We start from the raw sequence: 22,661 nt of genomic DNA, 5'->3' as shown, positions 1-22,661 counted from the left end.
GCCCCCCACCCCTCCAGGATACTCAGCCCCAGCATCCTCTTCTCACTACCTGCTTAATACTTAGGAGGGTGACTGCCCGGCCACCATGAAAAGACAGCTGTGGCCTGTTTCCTTCCCTCTGTATCTCCAGTGTTCATACCAGCACCCGGCACACAGCAGGCGCTCAGTAAATGCTTGTGGCATGACTGAATGAAGGCCACAGAGCAGCAGTCCCTGACCTTTTCGGCACCACGGACTGTTTTTGTGGAAGAGAGGTTTTCCCCTCACCGGGGGAGCAGACGGTTTCAGGAGGATTCAAGCGCATTACATTTACTGGGCACTTTTTTTCTCCTATTATCACATCTGCTCCACCTCAGATCCTGGAGGCTGGGGACCCCTGCTGTAGAGGGGTGAAGAGTTCACCGGCCCGGCAGAAGTGTTACCACGTGAGGGGTCTCCAGCACCTTGGAGGAAACGCACGCCATGAAGACAAGGGTGAGTAACCAGCACTGAGAGGGGCCCTGGCAGCCACACGGCGCGTGACGACGAGGTACCTGGACTGAGTTGAGGTGACAGTAGCCATTCAGCGGAAACCTGATGACGTGTGTCGAGTCGTGATTCCAGCCCGCGTTGACGGAGTTGCACATCACGTCGCCGATCTCCGGGAACACTTCTTCTATCAAGGATTTGTCTCCGCTGAGTGTGATCCTCTCTCCGAGGTCTGGGGCCACACGCACCACGAGGCACTCGCAGGGCCTTGAAAAGCGGCCACTTTCTCTGTCCTGCTTCCATCTTTCCATCTCCAACAGCATGGGCTGGAGCTGAAAATATTTTGCCTCTTCATATAACAAAGTGTAGTCCTTAAAAGGAAAAAAAAAAGGTAGCTCATACTTAAAAATGCAAACATAAGGTACTGAGTATGTCCACATATAGGGGGGTGAATTTCTTACCTCTGTTATTTTGATATTCAAATCTGGGTGTAAACTTTTTATTTGTAGAGACAATTTGCATTCACTCATTAATTCAGTGGATTATAACAGGAGTTAAGAGTAATAACTGGGCTTCGCAGGTGGCACTAGTGGTAGAGAACCCACCTGCCAATGCAGGAGACATAAGAGATGAGGGTTCGATCCCTGTGTTGGGAAGATCCCCTGGAGGAGGGAATAGCAACCCACTCCAGTAATCATGACAGGAGAATCCCATGGACAGAGGAGCCTGGTGGGCCACAGTCCATGGGGTTGCAAAGAGCTGGACATGACCAAGTGACTTAGCACTCAAGGGTAATACGGGTTAGGTGGGACACTTCCCATGAATTAAGTCCTACCATCCCCATAGCTACCCAGTGATTTGGGAATCATTTTTATTCCCATTTTGCCGACGAGAAAACTAGTGTGTGAAAGGATTCACCAAGACTTTTGTCTTTTTGTAGGAAAATGCCTTTGCGCATTTAGAGTTTGACTGTGTTGTTGAGACCCCACGTTATAGCCTCTGGATGGGGCGTGCATATGCGTTGGGGGGACAGAGGCATAGCTATGCCCTGTTCACCCTGAGTCTACGCTCCTCGGCACCCGCAGTGGCAGCTCTAGAACTTCTCGAGGAGGGGGAGGGCAGGGCCACAGCACAAGCAGGGGTGGAGAGCTAGGGAATGGGCGGCTGCTTCTACTTATGGATGGGCGAGGGTTTGAGAGAGGCTGGTGGACGATGCACTGACCTCTGCCAGCTCTCCGTGCCCCCATCACAAAGTGAGAGAGGCAGACAACCTCCGGCCTGGGCTCCTGCAAGACGGCGGTGCAGGCCCCAGTGTTCCCTGCAGCACTGTTTACAGCAGCCGAGACTCGGAAGCAACCTCAACGCCCATCGACAGAGGAATGGATAAAGAAGGTGTGGCCCGTACATTCAATGGAACATTCCTCAGCCATTAAAAAGCATGAAATAGTGCCATCTGCAGCAACGTGGAGAGACCCAGAGATTGTCAGACTGAGTGAAGTTAAGTCAGACAGAGGAGAAATATCAACTGACATCCCTTATATGAGGCAATCTAAAAAAGAAATGGCACAAATGAACTTATTTACAAAACAGAAACAGACTCACAGACTTAAGAGAATGATCTTACAGTTGCTGGGGGGAAGAATGGGGCACAGGGATAGTTAGCGAGTTTGGGATGGACACGTACACACTGCTATATTTAAAAGAGATAAATAACAAGGACCAACTGTATACCACAGGAACTCTGCTTAATGTTATGTTGCAGCCTGGATGGGAGGAGTGTTTAGGGGAGAATGTGCATGCTCAGTCATGTCCAACTCTTTGCAACCCCATGGACTGTAGCCCACCAGGCTCTTCTCTATGGGATTCACCAGGCAAGAATACTGGAGTGGGTTGCCATTCCCTTCTCCAGGGGATCTTCCTGACCCAGCGATCGAACCTGAGTCTCTTCAGTCTCCTACACTGGCGGGTGGATTCTTTACCACTAAGGCCACCTGGGAAGCCCTTGGGAAAGAATGGATACATGTCTATGTATGGCTGAATCCTTTTGCTGTCCACCTGAAACTATCACAGTGCTGTTAATAGGCTATACTCCAGAGTAAAATAAAAAGTTAAAAAAAGAAAAGATAGCAGTGCAGGAAAGGAAACTAACCTACTTCTGAAAGCACAGGCACCCAGTCTTCGGGAGTGGTTTCTTTCCTCTTATCTTAAAAACTCTATTAAAATACACACAAGCCATGGAATGGGAGGACAAGAGAGGCCGAGCAGGAGGCAGAAGCTTAGGAACAATGTTATCAAGCAGGTCAATATTATGTCTAAACGTAACTATGGCCACAATCATCTCTGGCTGTAAGATACGTGGATGCTTGTCCAGACATGCTGGCTGAGAACATTTTAATCACTGACAGGCATGCTGCCTTCCTTCCAACAGGCTGGAGCTGGCAGGCGGTGCCCGGGGCCTTGCATGGAGAGCCAATGCCTGAGCCCAGGGCCCGAGTGCCACCAGAGGCCTCGAGACGGGACGGGGCAGGAGGGAGGGTAACCACAGGGGACTGCTTTATTTGGCACTTTGCTCTTTTTAGCAAATAGCAGCGGTGACATTATTCAAGCCTTCCAGAGAAAACAGTTTGGAGGAGCAGGAAAAGAACAAGTGAGCCCCTGCTGGATCACTGCCTTTGGAAGAGAGAAACTCGGGCCGCGTAGAAACTGCAACCGCGGACGCAGGTCGCCAGAAGGGGCTGCCGCTCTACTGTCGTCTCCTAGCAACCCCATCACTATGGGAGCCCTGGCTCCCTGCAGGGGAGCCACCCTTTTCTCCCATCATCTCATTTCACCTGCTCTGCCTCCTGACTCACAGGAGCTGCTGTTTAGTTTGGTGTTGAGAACCAAGCTGAGGCGTGGCCGCTCTTAGGGCAGAGCCGAGCCCCTCAGCCCAGCCCAGCCTGAGGGTAGGAGTGGGGTCTGCAGGTTCCTCCCAGTCCACCCGGGGTCTCCACTACCACGCCCTGGCCGTCTTTGAAGGCCACCAACTGCGAGATACCAACCTTAGTACTTTACTTACTCATCAAGACGACGGCTCTCAAGGAAATTTAAGAACATTATTGAGAGTTAGTTACACAAGCGATAGAAGTGAGAACTTCTGCTACTGCTTTTTATTTCCCTGTGAGATTTAATTACAAGTTTTAACACAAGAAAGAATCTGGACTTCTGAAAGGGTGCCATCAAGTCTTTAAATCTTTGTTTCGTTTAAATACTTTTATTTATTTTTGGCTGTGAGTCTTCACTGCTGTGTGGACATTTCTGTAGTTGCGGCGAGCAGGGGGGCCTACTCCCTAGTTGCGGTGCAGGGGCTTCATGTTGCAGTGGCTTCTCTTCTTGCAGAGCGTGGGTCTAGGGTACAGAGGCTTCAGCAGTTGTGTGTGGGCTCAGTAGTTGTGGTTCCCAGACTCTAGAGCACAGACTCAACAGCTGTGGTGCACAGGGCTTGTTGCTCTGTGGCAAGTGGGATCTTCCCGGATCAGGGATCGAACCCGTGTCTCCTGCACTGGAAGGCGGATTCTTTACCACCGAGCCACCAGGAAAGGCCAAGTCTGCAAATCTTAAAGGTGCTCACAGCAGTCTTCTTGACCAGCCTTGACCCTGCGCAGGAATCCTTTCTAACATCACTGACTTATGATCACTCAACCTGACTGAATGTTTGATGCTTATCACCTAATAAGGCACAGCATTTACTTTGTTTGCAGCTCTGATTGTTGTAAATGTCTTCGTTAGAATGACCTGAATTTCCTGTTAACTTCAACTTACTTGTTCTTAATTCCACCCTCTGGAGTTTCAGCCATCTTAATCTTTGACAAGTTAACCCTTCAAACATTTGAAGATAACTGTTATGTCCTAATATTATTCAGGCTGAAGACACCCAATTGTTTCAGCTCCTAATCATTTGTTAGGACTTCAAAGTTCTTCAACGTCTGGTAGCTACAACTGGCCCTTAATACAGCTTTGAACTACATGGGGCCCACTTACAGATGGGATTCTCCCACTATGTACCATGATGCTACATGATCTGCGGTTTGGTTGAATCTGCGGAGGCAAAACTACAGACACAGGGAGGGGGCCAGCTGCATGCAGGGTTGGCGCTCCTAATTCTCACACTGTTCAAGGCTCACTTGTACTTGAACTTCCCAACAGCCTTCCTAACACCCAGACCAGAACAGAACCTAACATTTCAGACATGCTCTAAAGAGCGCATCATCAACCTTCATACAACCTGGCTGGACACTGAAGCCACCGTGAATTCAGTCTGCGTTAGTTCTCAGTTGCTGTGGTAACGATTAGCACCTATTTAGTAGTTTAAAGCAGCACTTGTTTATTCTCCTGTTCCGGAAATCAGAAGTCCAAGTTGGGTCATCACAGCTGTGTTTATCCTGGAGGCTCTATGGGAGAATCCATTTCCCTGGCTTTTCTGGCTTCCGGAGGTGGCCTGCAACCCTCGGCTTCTGGTCCAGCACCACGGCCCCCTCTGCTTCCATTGTCCCATCGCCTCCTCTTACTCTGACCCTTCACCTCCTTCTTTCACTTGTAAGGACCTTTGAGTACGTTGGCTTCACCTGGATTATCCAAGATAATATTCCCATCTCAAGATCCTTAATCTAATCACACCTGCAAAGGACCTATTACCATGTGAGGTGACATCCTCATAGCTTCCAGGAATGAGGACATGGATGTCTTTTTTTAAAAAAATCTTTTTAAAAGATTTTTTGATGTGGGCCATTTTAAAAGTCTTTACTGAATTTGTTACAATACTGCTTCTGTTTTACGTTTTGGTTTCTTGGCATGTGGAATCTTAGCTTCCTGACCAATCTTAGCTTCCCAACCAGTATGGAACCCATACTCCCTGCTTTGGAAGGCGAAGTTGTTAAGACTGGACCACTGGGAGGTCCCCACGGATGCCTTTGGGAGGCCTTATTCTGCCCTCCACACAGCATAAGGTCCTATTAGTTTTCCTGGAAGCCCCAAAGTCCCATTACTCTATTCACATTTCCTCAGAGTGAAATTCCTACACCTTTTTTTGCACAGCTAGATCTCCCTCATTCAGCATTTGTGAACAATTTTAAATCCTCTATTACTTATCCCTCTTTAAATTACATACTGGAGATTCTGGACTTGTTCCAGTGTAACAAGAAAATTCAGATTCTTTTACCCAACGTTCTTGGTCTCCCTCTCATTTTTTGGTGTCATTTTGAACTGGGTGTTTTGTTTCTATGTGTGAATCATTTTTTAAAGTACAGAGAGGACAGGGGTACCTACAGGCCTTTGTTCAAGCTGACTCTTGGGTCATAAATTTAGTCTCTAGGTTCAGAATGCCAAGTGGTTATACAACCTATAATCCAGCTCATAACTGTGACATCTGTTAGACACCTTTCGGAAATACTGTGCATTTGGGTGGGACTTCGTGGGGAAGGCTGGAGATGTGCAAGGGGCTCCAAGCTGCCATATTGCCAGAGACTCCGCGTAACTGTTTAGGGCTCCAGGCTACTTATCTGTCATTTGAGGGGGATCAATTGCATTCAAGTTGCTTCTGACCCTGCTAAACTATGAGTCTGTCTCCATGACAAAGCCCAGACCTGCAAGTTTGTCTACCATAACCCCAAAGTAATGAGACTAAAGGACTTGGGTTACAAGTCCCCTACACTGACTTGGACCGCCTCTTTTTTTTATCTCTGAGTTCACAAGCCAGGTGTGTAGTAATCCATTCTGAAATCTGCCCAAAGACTGACAGCCCCTTTCTACCTAAGTTGCTCACTGTTGCTGAGTCGCTTCAGTCGTGTCCAATTCTGCGCGACCCTATAGACGGCAGCCCACCAGGCTCTCTCGTCCCTGGGATTCTCCAGGCAAGAATGCTGGAGTGGGTTGCCATTTCCTGCTCCAATGCATGAAAGTGAAAAGAGAAAATGAAGTCGCTCAGTTGTGTCCGACTTGTAGCGACCCCATGGACTGCAGCTTACCAGGCTTCTCTGTCCATGGGATTTTCCAGGCACGAGTACTGGAGTGGGGTGCCATTGCTCAGTTATCATTATTTGGGAAAATTAGGGAAACACTGGCCCTTATCAGGATTTTGGCCCTGCTCAGTGATGTCTCAAGGATCCTGCTAGGGGTCATTCAAGTGAAGGATTAAAAGGGTTCCTCTGAAGGTCAACCGGCAGATGGGACGTCATCTCATGGACCTAGCCTTGAACCACCTCAAGCCGCCTGGTGTTCTTTTAGTCTCTTTTGACTACCTTGGCCCCAGTTCCTCCTTTTCCGCTGATCTGCAGGGCGGAGCCACCTTTCGCGCTGGGGGAGTGAAGGCTGGAGAAGGGCTGAGCACATGCGCCTGGTGCAGCTATCAGCTCCCCATGCCAGCTTGCCTCCCAGCATGGTCCTCCGTCAGCCCTAGAACCAAAAAGGTCACTTCTGTTGTTACCATCTCCTGCATGGCTAAGCTCACGCTTGCCATCTTTTTCTAGGCAGGCTCCTTTGTATCAGTCCTCTGCTTCCTGGGTTTCCCTTGTGGCTCAGCTGGTAAAGAATCTGCCTGCAATGCAGGAGACCTGGGTTCGAAAGATCCCCTGGAGAAGGGAAAGGCTACCCATTCCAGTATTCTGGCCTGGAGAATTCCATGAACGCTACAGTCCATGGGGTCGCAAAGAGTCGGACACAACTGAGCGACTTTCACTTCTCTTTGCTTCCTAACGCTGCCTCCCATCTCATCAGAGAACTCCCTGCAGAACAGCCCGCCTCCACCTCCACTCTCCTTTCTTTCCTCAATAGCAATCACACAATTATACTGTCTCAATTTCACATATTTTAGAGATTATCCTGTTTCCTTTTAGGCTTTCTGGCCTTGTGGTTATCTCTTTGGTCTCTCAATCTCTTTTGAAGTCATTTTCCCTGAAGCCTCAGTTCCTATCTGATGATGTCTGCCTTCCTTTTGTCAACTCTTGCAAACTCTGGACGACTCAGCCTCCTGGAGACGGGCAGGTGAGGTGTTTACAGAACCATAGCAGGTTTGGCCCCAGTTCTTCTTATGCAGGAAGCGAATCCAAAGCATCGCCTCTGCTTTCAGCAAAGTGAGTCCAGAATGTTCTAGATGCCATCACCTTCTCCACTCCCAGGCCGATGTTACCTTTTCTCATTAAGACAGCATCAACCATATCTCTCAGCCTCTCAGTATCTCTCATATCTCTCAGTAAAAGAGAGGTTATTAACAGACCTTTTCATGCTGAAATAATTTTAAAGTCCTAGAACACACATTTTTTAAATTAAAAAAATTTTCTGAGATTTGCAATAGTTTTGAGAAGCAGAAAGATCCAGATCTCATTTTACAGGTGACTCCACTGAGCTTCCCTGAGACCCCGGAGAGAGGTACACAGAACAGGAAAGTAAATGTGAGCAGACTCTAAGAGGCATATGGGCCATGTTTCAAAAGTTTATTCCTTGATTAAATATTTGAATTCAGAAGACATTTTTCCTACAGGGAGGAAAGTGATATACGCAGTGCACTGCTTTCCTACTGCTGCCGTCAGAGATTACCACAAATTTGCTGGTTGGAAACAGCACAGATTTATTCTCTTAAGAGTTCTGGAGGTCACAATTCTGAAATGGGTCTCCCGGGGCTAAAGTCGGGGTGTTGGCAGGGCCACTTTCCTTCCGGAGGCGAGGGGAAAATATTTTCCAGCTTCCAGAGGCAGCCCTGTCCCCCTGGCTCCTGTCCAGCCATCACACCGCTTCCTTCCTCACCTCTTCTCTGCCTCTGACCTCCTGCCTTCCTCTTTCACTTCTGAAAACTCCTGTGGTTCCACTGGGCCCGCCTGGATTATCATGGATAATCTCCCCAGCTCACTGGCTCTTAAACTTAATCACATCTGCATGGTCTCTTTATGGCAGGTAAGGTGACACTCACAGGTTCTGGGGATTAGAATGCAGACGCCTTTGGGGGCCATTACGCAGCCTCAACACGCAGCTTCCAGTTCCACAAAAAAGTTCAAAGGCTTATCTCACTCCTAAGGTACCTGAAGTTTTATGGGTCCTTCCACTCAAAAGGCAACTCAGCCACTCATTCATGCATTCTAAGACTTGTCTATGTGAAGCTGCCAAGCTAGGCACTGTGGGCATTGCGAAGGCTTTTTGGTGGGAAATGCGCCCAGCTCCCCCCACAGAGATCTAGAAGCCCTCCTCCTACCCACGCTCGGGACATGGGATCCTGCTCCTGGGCCATGGGATCCTGTTCCTGGGCCATGGGATCCCTCGGCTTGCTTCCTAAGATGGCAGGGCGTGTATGTATCAGGGCACTTGCCAAGAGGAGGTGCCAAGAAAATGAGGGGAAATGAAAGTTTTTTTTATATTACATTTCATCAAGAGCATTCATGCAGTAGTTATCATAAACAAAAAACAGATCCCCATAAAACTTTCCTTAAAAAAATATTTTTTGAGAGCGTGGGCCACCACAGTTTTTTCAGTGTTGGAGGTTTGGGACTTCTAAAATTCTTAATTTCCCTGGCTCTGCAACCCTCCCTCCCTTCCTCCCCATACTGATTTTTTAGAGCAGTTTTGTTCAGGGCAAAATAGAGCACAAAGTATAGAGATTTCCCACGTGTCCCCTTAACCCTACACATGAACAGCCTCCCCCAACTTTGACATCCCTCATGAGGGGACCACGTGTCACAATCTATGGACCTACACTGACCCACATACCCACTCAAAGTCCTCATTAGGGTTCACTCTTGCTGTTTGCCATTGTGTGAGTTTAAACAAATGTCTGATGACATGTATCCACCATTATAATATCATACAAGGCGGTTTCACTGCCCTAAAACCCCTCTGTGCCTCGCCTATTCCCGTCCCCACCCCCATACGCCTTTCTTTTCCTCAAAGCCTGGAACGACTGGTCCACTTACTGCATTTGCATTTCCCTTGCTACTTGGGACTTCTTGCCAGGAGGCTTCCTCCCTGTTCAGTGCCGTTGGCTTCCGGCTCCTCCTGACCACTCTTGTTTTCCTGGGGCAAGGATGCCCAGCCTATGATTTAAATGATGGCCAGTAAAGGAAACACAGGCGGTGGCGAAGTCCCTTCTCTCCCTGCCACTATCTCCACTCTCAACTCTCTAACTTTCCAAAAGGAAGCCTAAAGTGTACACTTAAACCTATCAAATCTTTAGATACACGTTGCAGTTTATGAGAAACGAGAAGCTAGAGTAATGAGCTCCCATAATCAGGCAACCAGGCAAATTCAGATGGTGGGACATTCCATAGGGCAACTGGCCAGTCTCTTTTAGCAAGTCAGCATCATACAAAAACGGAACTATGTGCGTGCATGCTCAATTGCGTAGTTGCGTCCAACTCTTTGCAACCCATAGACTGTAGCCCACCAGGCTCCTCTGTCCATGGGATTCTCCAGGCAAGAATACTGGAGTGGGTTGCCATTTCCTCCTCAGGGGATCTTCCTGACCTAGGGATTGAATCCGTGTCTCCTGCTTGGGAGATGGATTCTTTACTGCTGAGCCACCAGGGAAGCCCCCAAAATGGTATTATATGAGATAATAAAAAGGTATGGACATAACTAGATTCAGTGAAGTCTTGGATGAGATATCAACTCAGGAAAACCAAATAGAAAAGACATTTTTGGGGTCAACCATGGAAATGTGAATATGGTTGCATAATTAGAGGAAATAAAATTTACTAAAATGGAAAGATAGAGATATTATCTGAAATAAGCATAGAAAAAGACCCAGAAGTCTATGCACTCAGGTTTTATCAATAACATCAGCAATCTCTGAGTGGGATATACTGTTAAAACTTTTTTTTTTGCTTATCTATATTTTCAAATTGTCTACAGTGTACATATGCTTTTTCTACAATATTAAATAGCTATTAGAAACAACTAATAGACTTTTGAACTTAAGCCAGGAAGAGGTAAGTTGGGGATTTAAGCTGGCAAATTTTTCTTTACTTAAGCTGGCACATTTTTCTTTATCTAAGAAGGCTAGACGTTCATCAGATACCAAAAGGGATGTCATCAACATGGTGGACACCTACCAAAGATGTTCAAAATAGAAGCCTTGAGAGGGATAATTTTGTGGTTCCCCGTTAAAAAAAGGAACTAAAGCTCTGGACTCCTGATGAAGTGGGAATCACAAATGTGTGCTTACGTACATGCATGCATGTGTGCATATGCATGTGTGTACCCTCACACACCTATGCATGCATGGGTGTGAGCAGAAAAGAGAACAATGATGAATGAGTCAGTGTAATGGAAGTGGGGGGCGGGAAATGAAGGGAAGACGGACAGTCTTCTCAATAAAACCCAGCAGAGAGTTGTACAATCACTTATCTAGAGAAGAGATTCCAACATCTTTCAGTGGGAGCAAGGCACAAGCAGCTGCCACTTAAGTGGTGTTCTGAAGTATGAAATTATCTAAATTGTTAAATGGGTATCTGGCTCAGACAGCACATTTGCAGAATGAGATTTTCAGGGGCTGAGGATGCTGTGATTTCGAGATCACAGAAATGTGCTCAAGCCAGCATCAAACAGCTGGAGACAGGGGGTGGGGGTGGGGGTCGGTGGGGGAGGGGTAGGGGGGCAGGTAATCAAGGAATGTGTTCCCTGCAAAACCAGGAAGAGAGATGGATGCTGTATCCTTTTCCCAAGGTTAGGAAATAAACTCTGCCGAGGAAGAAAGCACTACTGTACTGCTCAGGAAGGGGCAGGATGAGCCGTCTGCGTGTGCCTGCACTTGTGATTCACACGATCTGTGGTACACACGCTCCCATCATCAGCCAGTACAGCTCCTGTTCTCCTTCTGCTCCACCAGGTTCCCGACTCCCTGTATTTTACAGCCTGTCACCCAGAGGTTCTGCGGGAAACATTTCAGAACTCTGGGACACGTGAGGTTCATCTGAAGCACTTTTTGTCTTCCCCCAAGCGTGGGCTACAGTTGAATCCATAGGCAATTAAAGGGTGTGTTCTGTGCTTAGCCTTGATGAATGACAGGTCTTCCAGGGCTCTGGAATCCCAAGGGAGCACCACGGTGCAGAGAAGCACCCATCCCATCCTCACCAGGGGGGTGACAGGTTGAGTCCTCAAGGAACTGTCCTCTGGAATAGGTCACAGCTTAACTCCCATGCAGTCTTTCTGAAGGTCTAACTTGAATGTTCTTGGAGGAAAAAATAATGCCTGCGACATTTAAATGTGTTTAAAATGCCTAGCTCTGTTTTTGGAACAGAATGCAACTAGAAACTCATGGCTATTACCAGTTTCTCACTGTGATTCACCATAAATTGCTTTATATTCTCTGGCATCTGTATCTCTTTTAATAATGGAAATTATAAATTAATATATTAGCCACACAAGTGGCTTAGGATGATGTTACATACATACAGGCTTTATATTTTCCATTTAGTCCTATAAGGTTTTAAAATATTTTTATTTATTTTATTTTTGGCTGCATTGGGTCTTAGCTGCAGCACACAGGATCTCTGGGTGAGGTGACTGGGCTCGGCAGTTGTGGCATGAGGGCCTAGCCAACCTGAGGCACACTGGCTTGCCTGGGAAATCCCATGGACAGAGGAGCCTGGTAGGCTGCAGCCCATTGGGTCACAAAGAGTCGAACACGACTGAAGTCACTGAGCACACGCGCGTGCACACAACTGTGATATTAAACATCAGCCACAAGCATCGAAATAGCCAGTCAACAGCACCTTAAACTAAGGGAGACTTGTTTTTCTCACATGAGAAGTCAGAGGTCCCTGGCTGTTGGCAGTGGTATCTGCCCAGTGATGTTATCAGGGACAGGACGCTGTCTTTCTGTTTTGTCATCTTCAGTGTTGACGTTCTGGCCTCATGCTTGTCACCTCAGGGTCACAAGGTGACTGTCAGAGCACTCACATCTCTTAAGTCTCCTGCATTGGCAGGTGAGTTCTCTACCACTAGCACCACCTGGAGAAGGCAATGGCAACCCACTCCAGTGTTCTTGCCTGGAGAATCCCAGGGACGGGGGAGCCTGGTGGGCTGCCGTCTATGGAGTCGCAGAGTCGGACACAACTGAAGTGACTTAGCAGCAGCAACAGCACCACCTGGGAAGCCCATATAGCTGGGTACATAGTGATAAACAAAGAGAGAAAAATAATTACAAATACACTGTGTGTGACCATGGAAAATTGGGGATACAGGCAAATCTAAGCTAGCCTAGGCACAGGATGGCTTAGTGATGAATATGATGATCCCTGCACTACATTCACTAATTGCGGATGAGTAGGGGCTTGGAGAAGGCGATGGCACCCCACTGCAGTCCTCTTGCCTGGAAAATCCCATGGACAGAGGAGCCTGGTAGGCTGCAGTCCATGGGGTCGCTAAGAGTCGGACACGACTGAGAGACTTCACTTTCACTTTTCACTCTCATGCATTGCAGAAGGAAATGGCAACCCACTCCAGTGTTCTTGCCTGGAGAATCCCAGGGACGGGGGAGCCTGGTGGGCTGCCATCTATGGGGTTGCACAGAGTTGGACAAGACTGAAGCGACTTAGCAGCAGCAGCAGCAAGTGATAAATAGGGCTTCCTAGGTGGTTCAGTGATAAAGAGTCCACCTGCCAAGCAAGAGATGTGGGTTTGATCCCTGGATCGGGAAAATCCCCTGGAGAAGGAAATGTCAACCCACTCCAGTATTCTTGCCTGGGAAATCTCATGGACAGAGGAGCCTGGAGGGCTGCTGTCCATGGAGTCGCAAAAGAGTCGGACAGGACTTAGGGACTAAACAACCAGAAGTGATAAATCAAGGTCAGGGAAAGAGCATCAGACAGACGGAGCAGTCTGCTCTGAAGGGGGACAAGAAGATGGTGGGGCACGGGTGTAAGAGCCAAATGGGCAGGGGTCTCGGGGGCTCTGACAGGGCTGTGCTGCTTTGCTCCATGAGCAATGAATGGGAAGCCCCTGCAGAGTGAGTCTGAAGCAGGAGCAAGTCACAATGCAGTTTGTTTTTTATAAGTGTCCCTAGGTGAGAGGTGGGGTGGGAGATATAGGGAGGGAACAGGGACAAAGGCATGGCCATAGAGGGGCAACAGGAGGGGACCTGGCCATGATGGAAGTGTTTTGACCTTGACCGCATCAGGGTCGACATCCCGCTGCGAGGCTGCGGTAAGATTCAGCAAGAAGTTACACCAGGGGGAACTGGGATCCCTCTACTGTTTCTGACAATTTCATGAGGATCTGCAATGATCCCAGAAAGTTTAATGAAAAGAAGTGTCTCCTGGTTTCAACATGGAGAGTGGAGGAAAAGGAGTAAGGGTGGAAGAGAGGAGACCAGTGATGAGTCATCTGAGCTGCCGGACCTTGGACCAGGGAGCGGGGATAAGAGGTGTGGATTGATTCCAGAAGTATCTGGAGCGTTCTATGGGCCGATGGATGGATGGATGTGGGAGGGGCGGGACTGGAGCAGAAAGGCAGATTCTGGCATTTTCCTGAGATAGGACACAAAGGAAGAGGAGCTGGTTTGGTAGTGGGGATGAGGAGGCGGGCCTGGCCAGCTCCTGGGTGGGCAGCTCAGGTTAAAGAGGCCATGAACGATCTAGGTAAAGGTTCTGAAAAAGAGAAATAAAGGTGACATTTCTCCTCTACCCCCTTCCCAAGTCCCAGTGCCTTCCTTCTAGGAAAACATCAGAGGGTAAGCACCTTTGGTCCAGTGGCTGCCCGGGTATCATACTTGGCGTCCTTTCTCTACTGGCCCGACTTGCTCTACCAGCCCTAACGCCTGCCACCTGGGGCTCTGGGTCTGCAGAGAGGCTGGGGTCACCCCCAAATCCCCCACCCTCGCGCAGCCACCTCTCCCCTCCCTCACTCCTCCCTTTACTTCTGTGCATCTCCACGGGGGGCCTCTGCCTGCTTTCTAGCAGCAGCCCTTACTTTCTTCCTCTTTCACCTTCTTCCATGGAAGCTGGTGTGGGAAGCGGGTGGAGATGTTCAACTCTGCAGCCGGTGGGCCCGGAAACATGAGGCCTGCTGTCTACCATCTACTGGCTGGCTCTGCTTGGCTGAGCAGGTGTGTCCCCAGCTCTAGGCTGAGGGCTGGAGACAGAAGACTTGCCCTCTGGAGACCTCCCTGGTGGTCCAGTGGTTAAGACTTCACATTCCAATGCAGGGGCTGTGGGTTCAATCTCTGGTTGGGGAGGTAAGATCCTGCATGACTCATGGCCAACTATCCCCCGGCCCCTGCCAAGAAAAAAGAAGACTCGCGGGCTGGCAGGAAAGGGCACGTGGAGAGAAGCATGTGAAGAGCACCCTTGAAAACCGCCTAGTAAGGCGCCATATTACAGACCCGCAAGACAGTTTCCTTTCCGAGTTGGAAGAGACCATCACTGATAAAGCTGCCAACTTTCACTTAGGAGCCACGTTGCACAAACCAACTTCCCACATCTGTAAACGCTGGAACTGGGCTCAACACCAAGAGAGGCCGGCTCTGGAAGGTTCCCAGGAACTGCCACTGACTGGGGAGCAGCAGGGCCAGGAGAATTCCTCCAACTCATTCCAGGGCTGCAGGGAGCTCCACACGCTCACTGCAGTTATTACTCTTAGTTTTCTGCCAAGTGTATATTGTTCTCATGGAAGCGACGTGTACATGACACGACTCTTCTATGCTCTTTTCCATATGGGTAATCATGCCTGGCACAGGCCCCACTGTTCAAAGTCCTGAAGGAGAGGGTGGATGAGAGGCCCTTCAGATCCCTGTTAATTTTAAGATCTATTCTTCTCTTGGTTCAGTGGTAAAGAACCCACCTGCCAGTGCAGGAGATGAAAGAGATCCGGGTTTGATCCCTGGATCAGAAAGATCCCCTGAGGAGGAAATGGCAACCCACTCCAGTATTCTTGCCTGAAGAATCCCATGGACAGAGGAGCCTGGAGGGATACAGTCCTTGGGATTGCACAGAGTCGGACATGACTTGGCACTTCTATATAATTTTCTATCTATTTATACACATATATGCATAATTTTGGCACCCCACTCCAGTACTCTTGCCTGGAAAATGCCATGGATGGAGGAGTCTGGTAGGCTGCAGTCCATGGGGTCGCTAAGAGTCAGACATGACTGAGCGACTTCACTTTCACTTTTCACTTTCATGCTTTGGAGAAGGATATGGCAACCCCCTCCAGTGTTCTTGCCTGGAGACTCCCAGGGACGGGGGAGCTTGGTCGGCTGCTGTCTATGGGGTCGCACAGAGTCGGACACGACTGAAGCGATTTAGCAGCAGCAGCAGCATGCATAATTTTTACATGAATAGAAACATACTATACATATTCTACAACTTAATATTTTCATTGAATAAAATCTTGTTTTTTTCCCCATACATCAACTAATCCATAGTATGAATATTCTATAATATTTTGCAACCATCTGCCATTGTGAAGTATTTTTAATTGTGTCGTTTTGCTATAACAAATATAACTATAGTAAATGTTCTATGTACATGTATCTTTGAATATTTATGTTATTTCTAGAAATAAATGAAAAGACATGGAATTGTTAAACATTCCAAGTACATATATCTGAATATTTATGTGTTACTTCTAGAAATGAATAGACATGAAATTGCTATAATTTAAAAATTTTGAAACTACCACTAAATTGTCCTCCAAAAGTATTTAATAGTTTTCACTCCCAACCACACTGTTCCTCAATACGATATCTTGGGCTTCCCTGGATTGCAAGAATCCACCTGCAATGAGACAGACCTGAGTTTGACCCTTGCATTGGGAACATTCCTCTGGAGGAGGGCATGGCAACCCACTCCAGTACTCTTGCCTGGAGAATCACCATAAACAGAGGAGCTTGGCAGGCTTTAGTCCATGGGGTTGCAATGAGTCAGATACGACTGAGTGAATAAGCACACAGCACTACCACTAAATTGTCTTCCAAAAACATTTAATAGTTTTCACTCCCAACCACACTGTTCCTCAATACTATGTATTACCAATGTTTTAAATTTTTGCCAACCTGATATAAAGTTTTGCCAGATTGGCCAATCTGATATATATTTAAGTTCTGCTTCTTTGATACTAAAGAGATTGAATATATTTTCACACATTTAGTGGAAATTTCTATTCTTTTGAGAAACTTGTATATATTTTTAAATGTTTTCCATTGGGTTGTTTCCATGTTTCTTGTAGATGTTTCAGTTCAGTTCACTTGCTCAGTTGTGTCTGACTCTTTGCGACCCCATGGACTCCAGGCCTCCCTGTCCGTCATCAACTCCTAGAGTTGGCTCAAACTCATGTCTTTTGAGTCAGTGATGCCATCCAACCATCCCATCCTCTGTCGTCCCCTTCTCCTGCCTTCAATCTTTCCTAGCAACAGGGTCTTTTCCATAGAGTCAGTTCTTCACATCAGGTGGCCAGAATATTGTAGATGTTTAAGAGCTCTTTTATGATGGATATTAATTTTTCACTGTAAATATTTCTCCTCATCTGACACTTGTGTTTTATTTGTATACAGTGTCTTTAAATCAACAAGTTTTTGTCTTTTTTTAAGGATGCCTTCTGGGTAGTTAAATTTTGCTCAAGTAGGTCTTCTCTGCCTAACAATTATACTTTTGTGGAATTTCTTTTTATTTTCTTCTAATACTTCTATAGCTTTACGTTTTATGTTTATCCCTGGAATTTCTACTAACTTATGATACAGACAGGGCTCTGGCTTTACATTTTTTCCAAAGGTCTTGGTTTCAGCTGTCTCAGTGCCAATTACTGACTATTCTTTTCATTTCCCACCAATTTGAAATACCACATTGATGATATATCAAATTCCAACATACACACACATCTCTCTCCCAATCCTGTTTTTTTCCATTGATCTACATGTGTATTTTAGCATCTATTAGGATCACACTTTCTTACCACTGTATCACTGTAGTATGTTGTGATATCTGATATGAAACATCCACCATTGTCCACCATTTCTATCACCACCAAATATTTTTTAGCTATTCTTTTTTTAAAATTGGAGGATAACTGCTTTAAAATGTTGTGTTGGTTTCTGCTGTACAATATCACTTTTTAAGCTATTCTTAAGCCTTTTTTTTTTCTTCTATACAAATTTTATAAATGGGTCAAATTTCATTGAAAAAAATCTGTGACTTAAGTGGGTTTGCACTGAATGTATAAGATAGTCTGAGCATAGCTGACATCTCAGCAATATTGAGGCTTCTCATCCAAGAACACAAATGTCCCTTCATTTATTCTTGTTTTAAACTTGCATGTAGCGATTTACAGTTTTCTTAATCAGACTCTGCATATTTCTTAAGTTTATTCCTGGGTGTTATAATTTTTGTTGCTACTGTAAGTGGTATATTTTCCCATTACATTTTATGATTGGCTTTGGTAGTAAGCTATTAACTGCAGTATATTGGGACCTTGAATATGGATGCTTTAATGAGTTCTTTATTCATTTTAATGATATTTAGTTGATTCTTTAGAATCTTCTATTCAGAGAAGTATTAAGGAGCTGCAAAGATAACATTTTTATATATTCCCTTCTAATATTAACCCTTTCTATTTCTTTTTGTTGTCTAATTTCACTGCTTAGAGTTTCCAGCACCTTGTAGGACTAAGTCTAACACTTGTTAGTAATTTTGAAAGGGAACAACTCTAAAATTTTACTGGTAAGCATAATGCTTGCTTTAAATTTCTGGGAGAAAAAGTCTTTATTAAGCTAAAGAGGTTTCCTTTTATTCTCTACCTAAGACTTATCAGAGATAACCTTTGAATATAATCAATTCATTTTCAATGTATTAAAATAGACTGTAATTCTATTCTTCACATAAAAGCCACCCTCTTTTGGCTGTAAACGTCAATGACCATATACTTTATTCCACATAGATGGTATAACCATCAGAAACCTCTGATGCCATTAAAGTTGGTGTATGTTAAAAATGTAAAGCTAGAAATATTTTGGGGAGCACATTAAAAAAAAAAAGCACATATTTAGGCTGTTGTTAATTTAATATGAATCCCTCACCTTGAAATCATCAGGAATGAGGAGTTTTGATGTTCGTAGAAAATTCAAGATATATCTGAACATCTGTCCATCTCTGTCAATGAAATAGTGCTGTTTGAGACTGTCCAAAACAATGGGCTCTGTACCATCAAAAAGTCTTCCGATTCTGTGATAGGAAAGAGGGAACAGTGAAGACAATTAGAATCAATCGTTCGGCCACTAAGACTGAAAGCTACTGTTTTGTGTCACTGTCAAAGGCAGCACTTTTGAAGATGGCAGTCAGGGAAAATCACCCGCTACGTAGTTATGGTTCCCTAAGAAGTACTGGCCCCTGCTTGATAAATATCTCAAGACCAGACAATTCAAAATAGTCGCAGGCTTTCTCAAGTAAATTCTATTATTCAGTGTCTTTTACCTGTAAAGAAGATGTTCCTGACATGGTGATTATGGCTAAGTGCTGTCACTTTAATGGAAGATCATGTCTTTCCCTCTGTGTTACTTAAAACAACCTTCTCTGCCATTAAAAAAAAAAGTGTGATTGCTCCCAAGTATCTTTTAAACAGAGTCTACCAAAAAAAAGTGCATTTTTGTTTTTAAGAAATCTGTTTTCTGAGATTTCCCTACCCATAAGTCCCATATTTTCTAAAAGTAAAGCAATGTCTATATGCTAACATCTACATTTAATTATAAAAATGAATCACTGAGAATATCACTCATCTAAGAGTATATGTTTTTCATTAACAATATGCAGTCTAGTTTCCTAGGTCTCAGCAAAAATCATTTGTAACAGCCAGGAATCATTATAAAATATAAACATTGGACCACCCAAAAAATATGACCTAGTTCTGGAACATAAGTGGCAATGGGTAATTTTTAAAAACAGGAATCCATAATATGTGTTTCCTGTTTACAGTTAACATTTGAAAAGGGTGCTATAGTTAAAGCATTTTGTATCCAATATCATTCATCTCTTTAAGGCAGGCTGAACCCATACACTTTAGTATATACTCAGTTAATAGAAAGTGGTCACATCTATACTATGAACAACTAGAGGGTTGGCTAATGAAAAATAAATATCCTGTATCAGAAAATAGAATTTACACACTTGAAATCTCTTCCTTTGCCAAGAGGTACATTTGACTTTCATTAAAAGTGTAGGCAGGAAAATGGTTCCATTTTTAAAGAAAAGATTTTTGTGCAACTCATAACAAGTCTCTCTCCGATCTGGAACACCATTTCATTGCTCTGATGATGATTTTGAAATCATTCATTTCCTAGTCTTATTTTTGAAATGGGACAGATATAATGCTAAATTGATAATTCCATCCCTCTTAAAATACAGCAAACAAACCAACAAACAGGAAAACTGTTCCCCTCTTTCCCAGGAAAGAATGACTTGTGAATGTGCTTCAATAACAATCTTTTAAGGATAATTAGAAAACTCCTGTCCTACCTGAAGGTAGTAGGTGCAAAGAAGAAAGCAACTAGTCAGTCAGATCATATCCTTAAAACCCAATATATTTTTCTCAACTACTGTTTTCATCCAGCTTTCCATGAATTGAGGGTGATCATGTAGGGTGTAGATTACAATCATCCAAGGATTCTTTTCATGCTACCTTGTCATTCATTTCTTATAAACACATCAATCAAATGGTACACTAGGTAAAGAAGAGGCAGTAAAACTGAAACACCCTTAGTCACTTATTTGTAGTGTTTCCAGGACAGTTTGGTGCCAGATGGTAAAGAATGAGACTTGTTTGCCTGTTATTAAAACATTTTACTCTTCACTGTTAATGATAAATTTACAGTTGACAGTGGAAGAAAAGGGAGCTATATTTATTAACTGCTTTCTATATACCTTGCCCTCATCTAAGCACTTTATGTAACAAATCCATTATCCTCCTTTTAAACATGAAGAAATAGGCTCAAAATGATGAGTAACTTGCCCAACTAGTTAAGTAGCACCTGGGGGAGTTGGGTACAGTCTGTTTGATCTTACAGGGGCCTCCCCACAATGACTGGAATGAAAAGAATTACCACTACTGAATGAACACTTTAGGTCTAGAGATTTTGTGTCTATCTTAGATTTGTTTGGCAAGAGTTTTATAATGAAATCCAAACATGTACACTGATTATTTTTGTGGCCTGAGATAAATTAATATCAATGCTTACAAGTCACTTTACTAATGAGATGAAAAGTAAATATTTTATTCTTAAATAAATCCCAGGCTTTTAATTTTTAAAAGTTTATTTTCAAAATCTAGGCTTGGAAGTGAGCCAGCACAGAAAGTGATCAAATAAATCTTCACGGAGTGAATGAGTAAAGGAGTGGCTGAAAGAGGAGAGGAATGAGGCTTGGCCATTTACTAGCTGTAATCTGAGCGAATCAACTTCTCTGCATCTCTATTCTTTTATTAAATTACCCCTTTTCTCAGGGTTGATGAAAAATCAAAAGGGGTCATGGCATGCTCAAAAAGACAGCAAAAGAATGTACCCCAAAATAGCAAATAAAAATTTCTAGGAAAACAGCTCTTTGAAGCCTGAGGGCAGTTTAGGGTACAGAGTTTAAAGGAGTAAAAGGAACAATCATGGCTGAGGTGTATTGTTACAGACCTTTCCAAGATAGGAGAAAAGTGTCATGTTAAGTGGCAAGGAGATCCAACCAGTCCATTCTAAAGGAGATCAGCCCTGGGTGTTCTTTGGAAGGACTGATGCCAAAGCTGAAACTTCAGTACTCTGGCCACCTCATGCGGAGAGTTGACTCACTGGAAAAGACTCTGATGCTGGGAAGGATTGGGGGCAGGAGGAGAACGGGACGACAGAGGATGAGATGGCTGGATGGCATCACCAACTCGATGGACGTGAGTTTTATGAGTGAACTCCGGGAGCTGGTGATGGACAGGGAGGCCTGGCGTGCTGCTGTTCATGGGATTGCAAAGAGCCAGACACGACTGAGCGACTGAACTGAACTGAAGTGGTTTTTAGGATACTATCAAAACAAAAACCCCACCACCGGCAGATAACAAGAAACTGTACAGTTGCAGTAAGAAGCGCCTTTACATCTGATTTAGCTGAAATAGCAAAAATGCAAAGGCAAGAGGAGGGGAAGTCTGAAAGGAGACTCAGCAAGGGGACAGGAAGGTGGCTGTGGCCCTTGGGTGGGGCAGTGGGAGAAGAGAAGCTGGGAGGAAGAACAGGATGCTACTTGACAGATTAGAAACCCCACCATGGAGCTGTCTGGAGTACCAGTCAGCAAGGCCCGGAACCTTCACTTCCAGCTTGCTCCAGGCAAGGGAGGGCGCACTCTGCACGGAGGGCGTGGCCTGAAATTGGTGGGAAAACCCTCCCCGCCGTTGGTGCCTCCTGTACCAAAGGCGGAAGCAGCATGGTTGACGTGGGAGCCGAGAGGCAGGGGAGGGCAGTCTCGGAAGGAAGAGCTCCTGGCCGCGTCAATGCATGCACATTCCTGGCTGCAGTGAAAGGCCCCTCGGAAAAGAGAGTCCCTGCGTTTGAGTCAACAAATGTTACAAGTAAAAAAAGGAGACACTGGGCTGATTTTTGCTACCTTTAAAGGGGGAAGGTTTTAAATTTGTGAAAACAATGCGGAAGGGCAGGGTGGTGCCAGCGATCGTAAACTGGGGTCCTGGGTCGGTTTCAAGGTTGAATGTGCTGTGGAAAAGCATTGTTTGGCTAAGCAAATAGAGAGGAACATCAACACAGGCTATATTTCTTGTGGACACATGAATGGAGTTACAAATCAACTGTTGTGACTTGTAAACTCTGGTGCCTGAAAACTCTGTGGACCTGATTACAGTTTACTAACCTTGGAGAACATTCCTGTTTTTCAACTGACCAAGACCAGGCTGGCTCCAGATGATGTATGACTGCCTTTTTTTAAAAAAAGAAAAAAACCACTCACTAAACCAAGTGGCAGTACTGAGAAAAACTTCCTCCCACAGTTTTATTCTTTTGACATTTATTTTTTAACATTCTATTTTGGACAGTTTCCCTGTATGCCAAAGCAGGGAAAATAGGATAATAAACTCCCATGTGTCCATCCAGCTTCTAAAGCTATCAATTCTTGTTCAGTCTTATTTCACCTGTACCTCTCTGGATCTCTCTCCCTGGTCTGGGATTTTTAAAGTAAATTGTAAGCATCCTATCCTTTTTATGTGCAAATAAT

At 45.2% G+C, this 22,661-nt stretch overlaps 1 protein-coding gene across 1 annotated transcript in view; it reads right to left on the bottom strand.

Moving 5' to 3' along the window:
* The window catches only part of KCTD1 (potassium channel tetramerization domain containing 1), a 100,137-nt gene that overhangs the window by 4,107 nt on the left and 73,369 nt on the right, over window positions 1-22,661 (bottom strand). The window contains exons 3-4 of the mRNA XM_068993927.1: window positions 18,500-18,644; window positions 534-839 (exon numbers count right to left, since the gene is read on the bottom strand). Coding sequence (XP_068850028.1) covers window positions 534-839; window positions 18,500-18,644 — 451 coding nt within the window. The remainder of the gene's footprint in view (window positions 1-533; window positions 840-18,499; window positions 18,645-22,661) is intronic.

Source organism: Capricornis sumatraensis, chromosome 21 (assembly GCF_032405125.1).
Source record: "Capricornis sumatraensis isolate serow.1 chromosome 21, serow.2, whole genome shotgun sequence".
In the NCBI taxonomy this organism is placed as follows: domain Eukaryota; kingdom Metazoa; phylum Chordata; class Mammalia; order Artiodactyla; family Bovidae; genus Capricornis; species Capricornis sumatraensis.
This window is presented reverse-complemented; position numbering and strand designations above follow the sequence as displayed.